The 15,966-nt window shown below is 42.0% G+C and overlaps 1 protein-coding gene across 1 annotated transcript in view; it reads right to left on the bottom strand.

Annotated features, from left to right (window-relative positions):
• Positions 1-205: 205 nt before the first annotated feature.
• Positions 206-15,966, bottom strand: part of LOC127617964 (piggyBac transposable element-derived protein 5-like) — a 39,099-nt gene continuing 23,338 nt past the window's right edge. The window contains exons 3-7 of the mRNA XM_052090155.1: positions 14,916-15,050; positions 8,532-8,712; positions 6,179-6,376; positions 5,015-5,120; positions 206-2,444 (exon numbers count right to left, since the gene is read on the bottom strand). Of these exons, the coding sequence (XP_051946115.1) occupies positions 2,249-2,444; positions 5,015-5,120; positions 6,179-6,376; positions 8,532-8,712; positions 14,916-15,050 (816 nt within the window). The 3' untranslated portion in view covers positions 206-2,248. The remainder of the gene's footprint in view (positions 2,445-5,014; positions 5,121-6,178; positions 6,377-8,531; positions 8,713-14,915; positions 15,051-15,966) is intronic.

Consider the following 15,966-nt stretch of genomic DNA (forward strand, 5'->3'; position numbering starts at 1 on the left):
CCTAACACACAGCATCGGAACTTTCATGGCTTACAGAGTACTGCATGTTCTTGGCAGGTGAGATGTATATAGCACCCAAACCAGTATCCTACTATATATATATATATATATATATATATATATATATATATATATATATATATATATATATATCAGAACTTGTCTATTGCACTACAAGAGATCTTTGTAGTTACAAAACCCTGAGGTCACCCAAGATAAGGCCCTCGCGAGGACATGAGGGTCAAACAGTTTAAACCAGATACCACCTGTCTCACTTTATTAGTTCACTGTCTGCCTAGCTCTAAATTCACACCTGATTTAAAAGTATTCCCACTGGAGAGCAGATAGAGATGGAGCGTGGAACAAATCCAAAAACAGGTGCTCTGGAAAACACGGATATACAATCTCAATGAGCTCTCTCAAAAAAGTGCCTGGACAGATGAAACAAAGCTTTTGTCTCACTTAAAGACCAATGATACAGGACTAAAAGTGTGGCATTTCTCCACATACCCACTCAGAGTACAAAGGAAAACAGCAGGTGAAGACACAAAGTTAACAGTAAACAATAAATGAAAGCTGGGGAAATTATATTTGGTATGTCTGGCAGCTGACACAAATTCATTCACCATTGTTCATGAGTCCCTTACAGAGGTCATTATCCAGTATGAATACAGCACAGTGATACAGAGGGGAGACGCTTGACTAAATTATTACCTGAGGGAAATAACCAAATATGCCTCAGTGAAGGGACAAATTATGCCATGGATAAATAGCAGTGATTGTAACATGCCATTACTAGTTACAATATAGCAACAAGGAAAATTGATAATTTGATAAAGCCTGACTAACTGAAGATCTAGCAAAATAATAGACCACATAAAATGAACCCTGTTAAGGGTAAAGATAAATTCTGGTTAATTTAAGTGTTTCATAATTTCATCTTTTTTTTTTTTTCCAAATCACGCTCATGTATAACAACTCCTATTTTAACCGGATAGCCTACTTTAATTACACAAAATATAAAAGATTTAAATTAATTATTATACATTATATTTACTTTTTCGGTATAATATGTTGGGCTCTTTCAAAGAAATACATAACATTTACTATTATATTAAGGATATTTGAATTGACAAAAATATAGGGACAACGAAAGGCAGACAAAAGGGTTTATGCAATGTCATGGAAATGTAATTTGGGATCAATGCAATTTTTGTGAACAATTACTTTCAAATCTGCCATTCCTGGTCTTAGTTTGTTTCTACTTTGTTACTAGTTAAGTGCATAAAGGATTGGGAAAGCTAGTAGTTTTGCGACATTTTCATCTCAGATGCAATATCAGTATCAGTGTGGCATTATACTGTACATCATCTGCTGTGTTTAAACCACAACAATCTTGTTGTTGCTGTGTTTTAAAAATAAGAGTAAAAGATAATAAATACTAAGTCATATAAAATAGAAAAACACCCAGATATTTGGGAGCACATCTAGGATCTCCCTTCTTACATTAAGTGTGATATAAATTAAATGAATTGCATTACATTCTCATTTTGCTGATAAAAGACCTCAGTCGATAAATATATGCAGTATATTTATCAGTGCTGAATGTTGGATATGCTGCTCACATACAGAGCTAATTCACAAAACATTGTACCTTAGTGTTCAAAACCATGTCAACACTATTACTGGAACTCTATCGATAAAAATAATTGCACAAAGGGCACGTTTTCTTGTTTCTCATGCAGCAAGTGTTACAGAGACTGTTGAATGACTTATATACAATGTTCCTGTGGTATACAGACTTTTCATGTGGAAATGGCCAAATTAAGTCTTAAAGGGGTAGTTCACCAAAAAAATGAAAATTCTCTAATTATTTACTCACCCTCATGCCATCCCAGATGTGTATGACTTTCTTTCTTCTGCAGAACACAAAGATTTTGATCACCATTCACTTGCATTGTATGGACCTACAGAGCTGAGATATATTTCTAAAAATCTTCTTTTGTGATTTGTGAGGGTGAGTAAATGATGAAAGAATTTTCATGTTTGGGTGGACTATCCCTTTAAATGTGAATTTAGATCTCAAACATTTCTTTTTTAACCAGACTTGGCACAATTTTAATTTGTTACATATTGTGTTCCAACTACATTTAACAAGACCCTGAAGTTCAGAATGTTAATACAAGTGAGTATAATATGTTTGTGTTTGTAGTTTTTGTGTGTGGGTTTGAGACAGCATGCGGTTCCTTCACTGAGTAGGTGAGAAGTCATCCAGACTCAGCAGGTCTTTGACCAGCCTCTCGCCGAACTGTGCTCGGCTGTAGCGTTTGGCATGGTAGGCATCTGACATCTTGTATAGAATATAGGCGTTGTTGATGGCAATGCTGATGGTCAGCCAAAACACCTGCTGCCATGTCTTATTGGGCTTGTGGAAAATGAAGTACCTATTTGGAAAAAGAAGATGATGGGGAGGATTTCTTGACATTTTAGTGACCAAAGTTTTGTTCTTACTTTTGGTGGGAAAAAATGTTTCTATTGAAACATCTGTGAACAAGATAAGCAGCAATAACCTTGATTAAGTACACTTTTTTATAGGTCTAGTTCACTAACCATGCATACGCAGATATTTCTGTGCAAAACCTGTAAGTGAACTTTTTTATGATAAATTGATTTATTCATCAATATTAATCGTTAAGAAAAATAAGAAAAAATATCACAAGTACAGTGAGGCACTTACAATGGAAGAGAATGGGGGACATTTTTGGAGGGTTAAAGAAAGAAATGTGAAGTATTATAAAAAATATTATTACAAATATAAAATATAAATGTAATATTATAAAAACACTTACAAACATTATTTTGCTAAAATGCCATTTTCTAGCAATAAAGTTGTTTAAATCGTAATTTTTAAGGTGGTTTTATGGATTTAGGGTTGATGGCTACGTTGTCATGGCAACAAAGTTGTAAAATTGGATATAACATTACACAGAAAATGTTTGCAAGCTATTTTTACATGGATTTGTGCACACAAAATTACAGTTGATTCATAAGTATACATACACTTAGGTTGAAGTCTTAAAAACCACTCCACAGATTTCATATTAGCAAACTACAGTTTTGGCAAGTAATTTAGAACATCTACTTTGTGCAAGAAATTAGTAATTTTTCCAATAGTTGTTTATAGACAGATTGTTTCACTTTTAATTGACTATATTATCATTCCAGTGGGTCAGCAGTTTACATGCATCAAGTTAACTGTGCCTTTAAACAGCTTGGAAAATTCCAGAAAATGATGTCAAGCCTTTAGGCAATTTGCAAATTAGCTTCTGATAGGCTAATTGCCTAATTGGAGGTGTACCTGTGGATGTATTTTAAGGCCTACCTTTAAACTCAGTGCCTCTTTGCTTAACATCATCGGAAAATCAAAAGAAATCAGCCAAGAGCTCAGAAAAAAACATTGTGGGCCTCCACAAGTCTGGTTCATCCTTGGGTGCAATTTCAAAATGCCTGAAAGCTCAGGAAGGAGATGCATTCTTTCTCCTAGAGATGAATGTAATTTGGTGCAAAAAGTTCAAATCAATCCCAGAACAACAGTAAAGGAGCATGTGAAAATGCTGGAGAACAGCTAGACAAGTATCTATATCCACAGTAAAACGAGTCCTATATCAACATAACCTGAAACTCTGCTCAGCAAGGAAGAAGCCAATGCTCCAAAACCATCATAAAAAAGCCTGACAAAGATCTTTATGTCTGTCCTCTGGTCTGATGAAACAAAAATTTAACTGTTTGGCCATAATGACCATTGTTATGTTTGGAGGAAAAAGGGTGAGGCTTACAAGCCAAAGATGACCATCCAAACCTTGAAGCATGGGGGTGGCAGCATCATGTTGTGTGGGTGCATTGCTGCAGGAGGGTTCAATTCACAAAATAGATGGCATATGACGAAGGAAAATTATGTGGATATATTGAAGCAACGTCTCAAAACATCAGCCAGGAAGTTAAAGCTCGGTCACAAAATGGACAATGACCCCAATCATACCTCCAAAGTTGTGGCAAAATGGCTTAAGGATAAGAAAGTTAAGGTATTGTAGTGGCCATCACAAAGCCCTGACATCAATCCGATTTGTGAGCAGAACTGAAAAAGCGTGCGCGAGCAAGGAGGCCTATAAACTGACTCAGTTACACCAGTTCTGTCTGGAGGAATGGGCCAAAATTCCAGCAACTTATTGTGAGAAGCTTGTGGAAGGCTACCCAAAATGTCTGACCCAAGTACAAACAATTTAAAGGCAATGCTACCAAATACTTACAAAGTGTATGTAAACCTCTGACCCACTGAGAATGTGATGAAAGAAATAAAAGCTCAAATAAATCCTTCTCTCTACTATTATTCTGACATTTCACATTCTTAAAATAAAGTAGTGATCCTACTGACCTAAGACCGACCTTAGACCTTTTATGTCAGGAATTGTGAAAAACTGGGTTGAAATTTATTTGGCTATGGAGTATGTAAAGCTCTGACTTAAACGGTATGTGCATTATTGCTTGATCTGGGATAGGTTTTCCATAAAAATCCAGCCAATCTAATGCAATCTATGCCTATATAACCGGTGTTTATTGCGTTTAAACTAGCTTTTGGAATGATTCATCTAGATTCATCAACATTAGAACAAGAGCAAGAACAAATGTTATATATGCATGCACCTGTTATGAATCCATCAGAAATTGTGCGTGTCAAGCTTTCCTTTGCACATGAGAACATATACTAACTTACTAGTATTTATACTAGGGAATGAGACAAAATATGTACAAACTCGCTTATTCACACAAATTATACAAATATTGCCAATGATACTAAACGTAAAACTAAAACTGACATGAACTGAAATCCACAAGTGCAATATAAAACATATGTACAGTAGAGTACATGGCACTTACAAGATCATTATCACAGCTTCTGAGAGTGATCTGTGTCATAAGGGCTCATTATAAAACATACTTTATTAGTCAAACTCACTTGCTGTACTTGTCATCATATTTGCAGATATAACTCAGGTGTGCAGCAAAGGCCTCCACAGCAAGCGGACATGGGATGTCTCCACTCTTCCTCTTAATGATCACACCTAGAGCATCCAGAGCACAATTGTCACTCTCAGTCAGCATACTGTACATCAGGATATAACTTCTGACACACTTTATTAAATGTTTTAGTTCAGGTTTTGTCAGTGCTTTAGAACAGCAGTCTAATTGTATAGCCTCCATTAATTAAAAGCAATATCTGCTCTCAAAGACAAATCTGTAAGGGTAGAGGAGGCATTTATTACATAAACAGATTATTTCAGATTACAAGGAATCTCTCTGTCTCTATTAATATGTATTTATTACACGGCTCTCTGGAATACTCAATTGTGCCATCTAGTGGTCAGATATTACTCTGTAACAACCGCACATCTGGGGATTAAGACATATCAGACCAGCTCATCCGGGTTCTGCGAGCTGTCTCTCCTGCTTCTCAGATCAATGTGCAATCGCTACAAGCTAATAAAATAATTTAAACTCAAATCAATGTTTCATGTGCATTTATTTGGCAAGTAGTCTTGTAATAGACTGAATAATGAGGAGTCAGACGGTCATTTTTACAAAGAAAAACTTCAACAGAATTCCTGACACAAACCGGAGGTAAATTCCAGCTGGTCAATTTAAAAAAAATTAGTAATATATGTTGAAATTTATATTAACCATGATTAATTTATGCTGTAAAAATATTGTTCATTGTTAATGTTAATTAATGTAGTTAATTAATGTTAACAAATTGAACCTTATTGTAAAGTATTACCATAAACATGCAATTTAGAATACGATTTTAGGATGATTTTTTAAAGAATGTGAAAGAAATGTTTTAGGTAAGTGGCCACCATTTCTCTAAAGTTTTTCACTGCATCACCTTTTTGCCTTCACTAGCTGAATGGCCTGAAAAGCTGCATGCATAATCATGATAAAAGAATGAGCAAAGTACTGTTTCATCACAGTTTACCATTTGGAAACTAAGTTGTGTGCTTTTAACCTAAACCTTCAGGCATATTTCTGCTTTTTTTTTATAATAATAATAACAATAATAATGAAGAGATAAATAAAAAGAGGGAGCACATAAACTGATGTTTCATGAATGGCTTCTCTTTACCTTCTTTGGTGGGAGAGTAGGCATTGGTGAGGAATCTGAAGTTGCCCTTGTTGTACCAGTTGATTATGGACATATTGCCTCTCATCATAATGCGAGACTGCCCACGTTGTTGTGAGGCCTCTGTATTGATCAGCATAGACTGAGGAAGTCCAGTGCAATCACTCTTCCTGGTGCTCAGCAGCCCACAGCAGTAGATCCCTGCAGGAGGGAGAAAGAAAATCTGATGATAAAATTATCCAGTGAAATAAGAACTCCATCTCTATTGGAGACTGAGAATGAAAAGGCAAAGGCAGTGTTCACATTTGCAACACTGCACCAAAAGCTTGTCTCACGGTAGGAGATTCTACTGCAGCATGAAGATTTTGGACAGTATACTGCAAAACGTAATTTTCTTAATCAGTATTTTGTCTTGTTTTTGAGTAAAATATCTAAACACCCTTAAAAGAAGAAAAATTAGCTTGAGATGCAATATTGCATTAGATATAGTTAGGTTTCTGCTTAAACAAGAAAAAACAACATGCCAATTGGATAAGAAATTAATTCAATAAATATTCTCTGAAAACATGCGTTATTATCTTACACAATTTTTGTAAATAAAAATACATTTGTAAATATATTTATATATTGGACCTTTTGATATTTTTCCTGTACAAGACAAAAAAGCTGATTCATTTTTATAATATAATATAATACAAATCAAATAGATTAATTAATCATACATATATATATATATATATATATATATATATATATATATATATATATATATATATATATATATATATATATAATATACAAATATAGTTAAAATAATTTAATTAAATAATATAAAATAATCATTGATTTATGATTACCACTTTTTACAGTGTACCATACGAAGCAATTATTGACAGTGTTAAACATACAAAGTAATACACAGTGTTAAACAGTGATAACATGAATAGAGGTCATCTCAATAAATCCTAGGTGGGACTGCATGTTTGATTTGTAAAGCTGTGTGCAGAGGTGTTCTCCACAGCTCTCCCAGATGCAACAGCTCTGTGAATACAGCCTGACTGAGATATGATAGTCACTCATATTCATCACCCAAGCAGGGGAAGGTGACAGTTGTGTAACTAATCTTTAATTTCTATATGCTTAAAGAACCCAAGAATTTACTTGATGAGTGCAGTTTTCTTTCGTGTGTTAATGTATTTCCTATTTTGTAGGACACCACTGAAAGGCCCATCCCTTTATCATCAACCACAATTTTCTACTTTCTAGTCTAGTTGCAAGTATTAGGGAAATGGGCAATTTCTTTATAGAAAGCATATACTTGAGCATATATTTAAGAAATATCACACATCTGTGATGGTTTGTTGTGTAGCAATTTTCTTCACAAAAACAAGTCCAATGTTGCATTTTGAATTGTGGTGTGAGGATCTATATAAAAGTACTATATATATATATACAGATTTTATAGGTATCCTATATGTTAGCATGCAGAGATGCTTCTGTTAAAAAAGAACCCTGCCCCTTACATAATAATTTTTTTCTGTGAAATTATAGATTTTTGACCATTTATGACAATTGACATGACTAAAAATGACTTACTGTTGCTTTTTGACCATGCCTTTTGAGCTACAGTTGCTGAAACCAATAGTCATAGATGGTTTTATTTATAGTAATTACTTTTATGTAAAGACATACATTTTTTTAATTTGTGTGATTTCTGATGACTTTTGTTGGTGATGTCTTTTAAATAGTAGTTGCTGTCCTCAAATCATCAGTCTCACAGAATTGTATTTGAAAACAAAAAAACAGGTGTCACATCAGTGAGCAGCCTACCAAAAAAAAAAAGTTTCGGTACTTATACTTGGTCTCCAAGTATACCAAAAGTGATACCAGGACATCCCTATATATGTGAAAATGGAAAGGGACAATATTAGACTCAACTGAACAGAGAGAGAGAGAGAGAGAGAGAGAGAGAGAGAGAAAGAGAGAGAGAGAGAGAGAGAGAGCAAAAGGGTTAAAGTGTCCCTTGGCCTACTCTAATCCACTCTTGCTGTGTCAACTGTGCTTTCACTTCTTCCTGCCCAGCTGGATGCATTCATACAATCTATGAGCATGACACATGCTTTCTAGTGAGAATTCAAGGTCAAATTCTTCTCACTCTCTCCATTTATTGCTTGCCAAAGTATGCTGTCACTGTGCAATTAAAAACTGCAGGGGATGAGGAGCATCCGATGGGGAGTAGATTAGATGGAAAAATATTCTAGGCAGAATTCACTCAGAGAATAAGAGCCAATAAGAATGCAAGGAACTATTATCTGAAGTACAACACCTCATTTTGAAAGTGAGTTCCAGTACCTACCTTGTTTCTCAAATTCCTGAAACAAGTTTAGACTCGTGATGCTTGGTCCAGTGAAAATGATAGTGTTATGGCCAGACAGGTTCTGACAGAGGTGTTTGGCAACCAGACTGTGAAGCTGAGGTTTATTCTTCAGGGTGTCCAAACCATCAGGCCCAGGACCCTCCTTTAGATGGACACTGATCTGGTGTGGTGGAAAGACAGAGAGTTTAAAGATTAAAGAAATAGTTTACCCAAAACTACAATTTAAATGTAAAAAATGTCAACTTAAATTTCAGAGCTTCAGCAGAGGGGAAGATTTTGCAGTGAATAACTGCATAAATTTCATTCAGTTCATCACACAACGCTATCATAGAGATCCAGAAGGCTTCGAAAACAATTTACAAGTCATATGGACTACATTTGTTGAGCATTTATGGTGTATGTTGCGCTTTGTCCATTTTGTAGCTTAACAGACATGGTCACCATTCACTGTCATGTATGGAAATCAGTTGCGTAAAGACTCTTTTAGTATTGAATGGGAAAAAAATACATCAAATGAATTTGGAACAACTCTTAATGCTAAATAAATTTTCGGAACAAAAACGCTTAGCTTTGACTTTTTTTTAATAATGTGACATGCAATTTAAAACCTATACAAGCCTCTTAGCAAAGCTTTGATAAAACATATCTAAGACATTAAATATCCAACTACTGCGTTTCAGCAGCTCACAATGTAGCCTCTGATTATTAATCATTAATAATTAATTGGTATCCTTAATTTAAAGGTGATGTAGTTTGAGATGCTGAACTTGATGTTTATATCTTTCCATTTTGGAAACAAAGAGGACCACAATGGAAATAAGCCTTTGGCTTTTTTGTGTATATTATTGTGAGGGTTCTTGTCAAGGAAGACACGGGAAACAGCGTTGGCTTCAAAGGTAAGATTCTTTTAATTCTTTTCTGACAGTTTAAATGTGGGTATCTCTTTCTGTGTTGGCGACGGGTTCTCTCTCCCTCTCCTCTGTGGCTGCTGGCATTTTTAACCGCTCTCCTCACTCTACTGCAATTAGAGACAGGTGTTAGACATAATTTAGCCCAGGTGTGAGCGCCTTACCGCTTTCTCTCCCGGACGGGCGCTTGACCACGCCCCGCTGCCACATACCCCCACCGCCCGACTCAGGCCGGGCGTCATCCGGCCTGCCTACCACTCCCCCATTTCTGGAGAGGAAGTCGGCGGCAGCCATCTGCACCCCCGGTCTGTGGACCACCTTGAACTTAAAAGGCTGGAGGGCCAGATACCAACGGGTGATCCGGGCGTTAGTATCCTTCATGCGGTGGAGCCACTGGAGTGGGGCATGGTCCGAACAGAGGGTGAAGGCCCGCCCCAGCAGGTAGTATCGGAGGGTGAGGACCGCCCACTTGATGGCCAGACACTCCTTCTCCACGGTGCTGTACTTAGTCTCCCTTAAGGAGAGCTTCCGGCTAATGTACAGCACCGGGCGCTCCTCCCCCTCCACCAGCTGCGAGAGTACGGCCCCCAGCCCTCTGTCTGAAGCGTCCGTCTGCAATACAAAGGGGAGAGAGAAGTCAGGTGCATGCAAAAGCGGCCCCCCACAAAGTGCAGCTTTAATCTGCGTAAACGCCTGTTGGCACTGCTCCGACCATTGGACCGGATCTGGAGCCCCCTTTTTAGTGAGGTCAGTCAGCGGGCTGGTGACGTCCGAATAATTAGGTACAAATCTTCTGTAATAGCCAGCCAGCCCCAGGAACTGCCTCACCCCCTTTTTGGTCTTGGGTCTAGGGCAAGTCGCAATCGCCGCGGTCTTATCAATTTGGGGACGCACCTGGCCATGACCCAAGTGGAACCCCAGATACCGTACCTCCACGCGCCCAACCGCGCACTTCTTAGGGTTTGCTGTGAGCCCCGCTCGCCGCAGCGATCTCAGGACGGCCCTCAGATGTTGCATGTGCCGCTGCCAATCATTGCTATAAATGATGATGTCATCTAAATAGGCAGCGGCGTACGCGGTGTGCGGTCTGAGGATCCGATCCATGAGTCGCTGAAACGTGGCTGGTGCCCCAAACAAACCGAAAGGAAGTGTTACAAATTGGTGTAATCCAAACGGCGTGGTGAAGGCTGTTTTCTCGCGGGACATTGGTGTCAAGGGGATCTGCCAATAACCCTTTGTTAAATCCAGGGTCGAGTAAAATCGAGCAGTACCTAACCGATCGAGCAGTTCATCAACACGGGGCATTGGGTACGCGTCAAATTTAGAGACCGCGTTGACTTTTCTGTAATCCACACAGAACCGAACAGACCCATCACTCTTGGGAACAAGAACAACCGGGCTGGACCAATCACTGTGGGATTCCTCTATTACGCCCATATCAAGCATTGCATCTAATTCTTCCCGAACGATTTTCTTTCTATGTTCGGGTAAGCGATAGGGGCGGCAACGCACCACCGCGCCCGGCTCGGTCTCGATGTGGTGCTGTATGAGGTTTGTACGGCCCGGGAGAGGGGAAAACACGTCCGCAAATTCTTTTTGTAACTCAGAAACCTCTGTGAGCTGCCGCGGTGAGAGTTGGTCTCCACAAGTGACCGGAGTGTTGAGATTGTAGTCTTTGTTTATCTCCGGTCCGAGCTCCGCCCTCTCCGGCACTACCGTGGCCAACGTCACAGAGGCCGCCTCCTCCCTCCATAATTTCAGGAGGTTGAGGTGATAAATTTGATCGCGCCCCTCTATCGGTACGTACAACCTCATAATCGAGATCCCCACTGCGTCGTGTGACCTCAAAGGGTCCTTGCCACTTGGCGAGTAATTTAGAGCTTCGATGTTGGGAGTAATACTGAGTACCTTGTCTCCCGGTACAAATTCCCATAGCCGAGCACCCCTGTCATACAGCCGGCATTGGCGTTCTTGAGCTTGGAGCAAATTCTCCTGTGTTAGTCGCCCCAGTGTGTGGAGTTTTGCTCTAAGATCAAGAACGAATTGAATTTCATTTTTACTGTTAGAAGGTCCCTCCTCCCATGCTTCGCGGATGACGTCAAGGACACCGCGGGGGCGTCGCCCGTACAGCAGCTCAAACGGGGAGAACCCGGTGGAGGCTTGCGGGACCTCTCGTACCGCAAACAACAGGGGGTCTAGCCACTTATCCCAATTTCTAGCGTCATCGTGTATGCAATTTACGAATCATGTTCTTGAGCGTTCTATTAAACCGTTCCACTAGGCCATCTGTCTGAGGATGGTAAGCGCTAGTGCTGAATCGATTTGATGCCCAAGAGCTCGTAAAGTTCGCGAAGTGTTCGTGACATAAAAGTTGTGCCTTGATCGGTGAGGATTTCTTTCGGAATCCCCACCCGGGAGATTATCTTGAAGAGTGCCCCTGCAACACTGCGTCGCGGAGATGTTGCTCAGAGGCACTGCTTCCGGATATCGCGTCGCGTAATCCACTAGGACTAACACGAGCGATGTCCGCGTGCTGACCGTTCTAATGGCCCGGCGAGGTCCATCCCAATTCTTTCGAAGGGGACCTCGATTAATGGTAGAGGGCGCAATGGCGCTTTTGGGGTGGCCGGTGGGTTTACCAGCTGACATTCACGGCACGCCGCACACCACCTGCGGACGTCACCGCCAATGCCCGGCCAATAGAAACGGGCTATTAGACGGAGAAATGTTTTCCGTTCCCCTAGGTGACCGGCCATAGGATTATAGTGAGCCGCCTGGAAAACCATTTCCGGCGGCTCCGTGGAATCAATAATTGCGTTACTTCCTCCTTTGTTTGGGCGTCCTGCGTCACCCTGTATAAGCGATCTTTAATAAGCGAAAAATACGGATATGAAACGGCGACACCGGCCGGAGTTGTTGACCATCGATTACTCTCACTTGGTCAAAAGCATGCTTAAGGGTTTCATCTCGTGACTGCTCCAAGGGAAGTCCCCTCCGAGAATTCCGGAGAGGAGGAGCGTCCACCTCGCCCCTTCCCACGTCATTCGAGCAGCCGAGGATGGCCCGGCTCCGCCTCCGCCGCCAAAGCATCGCACATCACACACCCCTTCACTTCCATGCAGGACCCATCCGCACAAACCCCTCCAATAATTTTCTAAAATTCGGCCAATCCGTACCCAAAATTAGCGGATGGGTGAGGCGAGGACTAACCGCTGCCTCTACACTATGTTTTTCTCCCCTGAATTTGATCGCCAGAGTCACCACGGGATATTTGTGAACATCCCGTGCACACACCTTACCCTCACCAGTTTAGCTGAGCCCAAAGCCCGGGTTGAACCAAGCGTTGGTGGATGGTGGTCTGGTTACAGCCGGTATCCAACAAAGCTTGGTATGTACCCCCTGGATTCTTACCGAATCCGGTACGCTCCAGCCCGATCGGGGCAGCCTGCGGAACATCGGAGACCCGCACCACTGCCCCTATTTCCATCAGCGGACACTGATCCCGGAAGTGGTCCGGGTCTCCGCACCTCCAGCAGACCGGCCCAGGCGCTGCGGCCGCACCCGTGCTGGCGGGTGCCCCCACCTGAGGAGGAGAGCGGCTGAAGGATGGGGAAGGGCTTGGCGGGTGTTCCCAAGGCCGGGGAGCTGGGCGCGCAAACACTCAGCGCCTGCGGGGGCAGGAACGGACCCTGGGGAGAGAGCAGAGCGAGAGGGAAGAGGGGAGGGAAAAAAACAGGGGAAGACACAGGGGAAGGGGAGACAGACAGAGAGGGCTCATCCGCCCTGGGAATCGCCGCCATGTGGTCCTCCGCGAGTTGGACGGCTTCCTCCAGCGACGCCGGGCGGTGGCACTGGACCCACTCGGCCGTCTTCCGGGGCAGACGCTGAACAAACTGCTCCAGTACCACCTGGTCGATTAGTTCCTCGACGCCGCGGTCCCGCGAGAGCAGCCACCTCCGACAGGCATCACGGAGCCGCTGAGCGAACGCAAACGGGCGGTCGGACTTTTCGAGCTTCAGGGCCCGGAAGAGCTGGCGACTTTCCTCCGGGCTCCGACCAACCCGTTGCAGGATGGCTTTCCTCAGGTCGGTGGTAGGCCAGGAGGCTTGTTGCCGGCAGTTGTTGGGCCGCGAGTTGTGCTTCCCGGACAGAAGAGGGACTAGGCGGGCCGCCCATTGGTCTTGGGGCCACCCCCAAATTTCTGCTGTCCGCTCGAAGAGGTCGACGAACGCCTCAGGGTCATCTGCCGGCCCCATCTTCTGCAGCGCGGGTGGGGGCAACGTGGCGCGGGTGTCCGGGGTCGCGGCTGCGGCTGGAGCGGCCTCCTGGCTGAGTAGGCTCCGGATGGCGTGTCGGTCCTCTGCTTGAGCCCGCATGATTTCGAAGAACCGACGATCCTGGTCTTGCCGGAGCTCAAGCAGGGATTGTTGGTGGCTCTGATGGAGTGTCGCGAGGGACTGGAGGACTTCCGCCAGCTGGGAGGACTCTATGGGGCGACTCTGGTCCATAACGGGTAGACGGTCTAATTTTCCCGGGTTTCGGCACCAGTGTGAGGGTTCTTGTCAAGGAAGACACGGGAAACAGCGTTGGCTTCAAAGGTAAGATTCTTTTAATTCTTTTCTGACAGTTTAAATGTGGGTATCTCTTTCTGTGTTGGCGACGGGTTCTCTCTCCCTCTCCTCTGTGGCTGCTGGCATTTTTAACCGCTCTCCTCACTCTACTGCAATTAGAGACAGGTGTTAGACATAATTTAGCCCAGGTGTGAGCGCCCTTACCGCTTTTCTCTCCCGGACGGGCGCTTGACCACGCCCCCGCTGCCACAATTATCCTCGACTGTTTTGAAATGTTGTATGATTTATCCTTATGCTATTTTTTTTATATCTTGTCTAATAAAGCAAACAAACAAAATCAAGCCATAAAATCCTTGATTACATTTACCAAATCACCAAATGGGATAGGACAATAACTTCTACTTACTGATTTGCTCACTCCACAGGCACACAAAAGCAGTTATTTTCTTTAAAAGGCACAGACCAAGAGAGTGCAATTATATTAAGTGGTCTGGGCTTTCCTTTCTTTGTTGGCTCCATAAATGATATTTTATTGATTCCACCCAGTTATGTGGCTCTCTTTAATCCTTTATTTATTTAAACAGATGAATTTCAAAATGATGCAACCATGAAGGCATCTGAGAACATTGTGCTGAGAATGGTTGACAAGCAGGGTTGCTTTCTTTGTGTCGGATCATTGATGAAAGGTTTACGATAAATTAAAAACAAGCTCAGGATCACCAACAATCAATGATCTAACAGCACCAAACTCCAGTTTTAGCATCACTCTTTGGTGACATTCTCAAAAGTAAACGTGACAGTTGTAAGGGCAGTTGATAAGTGTATTGTGAGATATTAGCAAACATCCACCTGAGCCGTCTCTGAATGAGTGAGTGTGCATTCACCTGACAGATGAACCCAGTGGAGCTGCACTGTCGCACCCACAGGCTGAACTTCCTCTTCTTCCTCTTACGCAGCTCTCTCTCTGTACATGTGGTAATGAACACAGGGTCTTCATCAATCAAGGGTTCATGGAGGACCTGAGGGAAAGCAACATGTCTCACTTGAAAATGTCACCCATGATAGCACCTGCAAATACATCATTGCGAATATGCAAATATGTTTTTAAAACTCTTATGTTGCCTTCAGGAGATGTATACTGGAATCTTGGTGAAGACCTTGAGAAAAGATATTAGGTAGCCTCTAAAGATAATAAAGATATTTTTTTTAGTGGTTCTTGCTAAGGCAAGCATCACTATAACTATTGTTCATATTATGGTTAAGGATTTTTCTAAACAACTACCTCTAATTAATAAACCTGTCTGCATAATCCTGTGATGTACAAAAATGAATGATACTTCAAATTGTGTGGCTTGTTGATGAGATGAGCATCCACCCAGGATACCCAAGCAACCCTTTGGCAGTGAGCTTTCACTCAACAGTTTTCATCCACCACATTTTGTAAGAATATATACACTCACCTAAAGGATTATTAGGAACACCATACTAATACTGTGTTTGACCCCCTTTCGCCTTCAGAACTGCCTTAATTCTACGTGGCATTGATTCAACAAGGTGCTGAAAGCATTCTTTAGAAATGTTGGCCCATATTGATAGGATAGCATCTTGCAGTTGATGGAGATTTGTGGGATGCACATCCAGGGCACGAAGCTCCTGTTCCACCACATCCCAAAGATGCTCTATTGGGTTGAGATCTGGTGACTGTGGGGGCCATTTTAGTACAGTGAACTCATTGTCATGTTCAAGAAACCAATTTGAAATGATTCGAGCTTTGTGACATGGTGCATTATCCTGCTGGAAGTAGCCATCAGAGGATGGGTACATGGTGGCCATAAAGGGATGGACATGGTCAGAAACAATGCTCAGGTAGGCCGTGGCATTTAAACGATGCCCAATTGGCACTAAGGGGCCTAAAGTGTGCCAAGAAAACATCCC

Source organism: Xyrauchen texanus, chromosome 24, assembly GCF_025860055.1.
Source record: "Xyrauchen texanus isolate HMW12.3.18 chromosome 24, RBS_HiC_50CHRs, whole genome shotgun sequence".
Classification (NCBI taxonomy): domain Eukaryota; kingdom Metazoa; phylum Chordata; class Actinopteri; order Cypriniformes; family Catostomidae; genus Xyrauchen; species Xyrauchen texanus.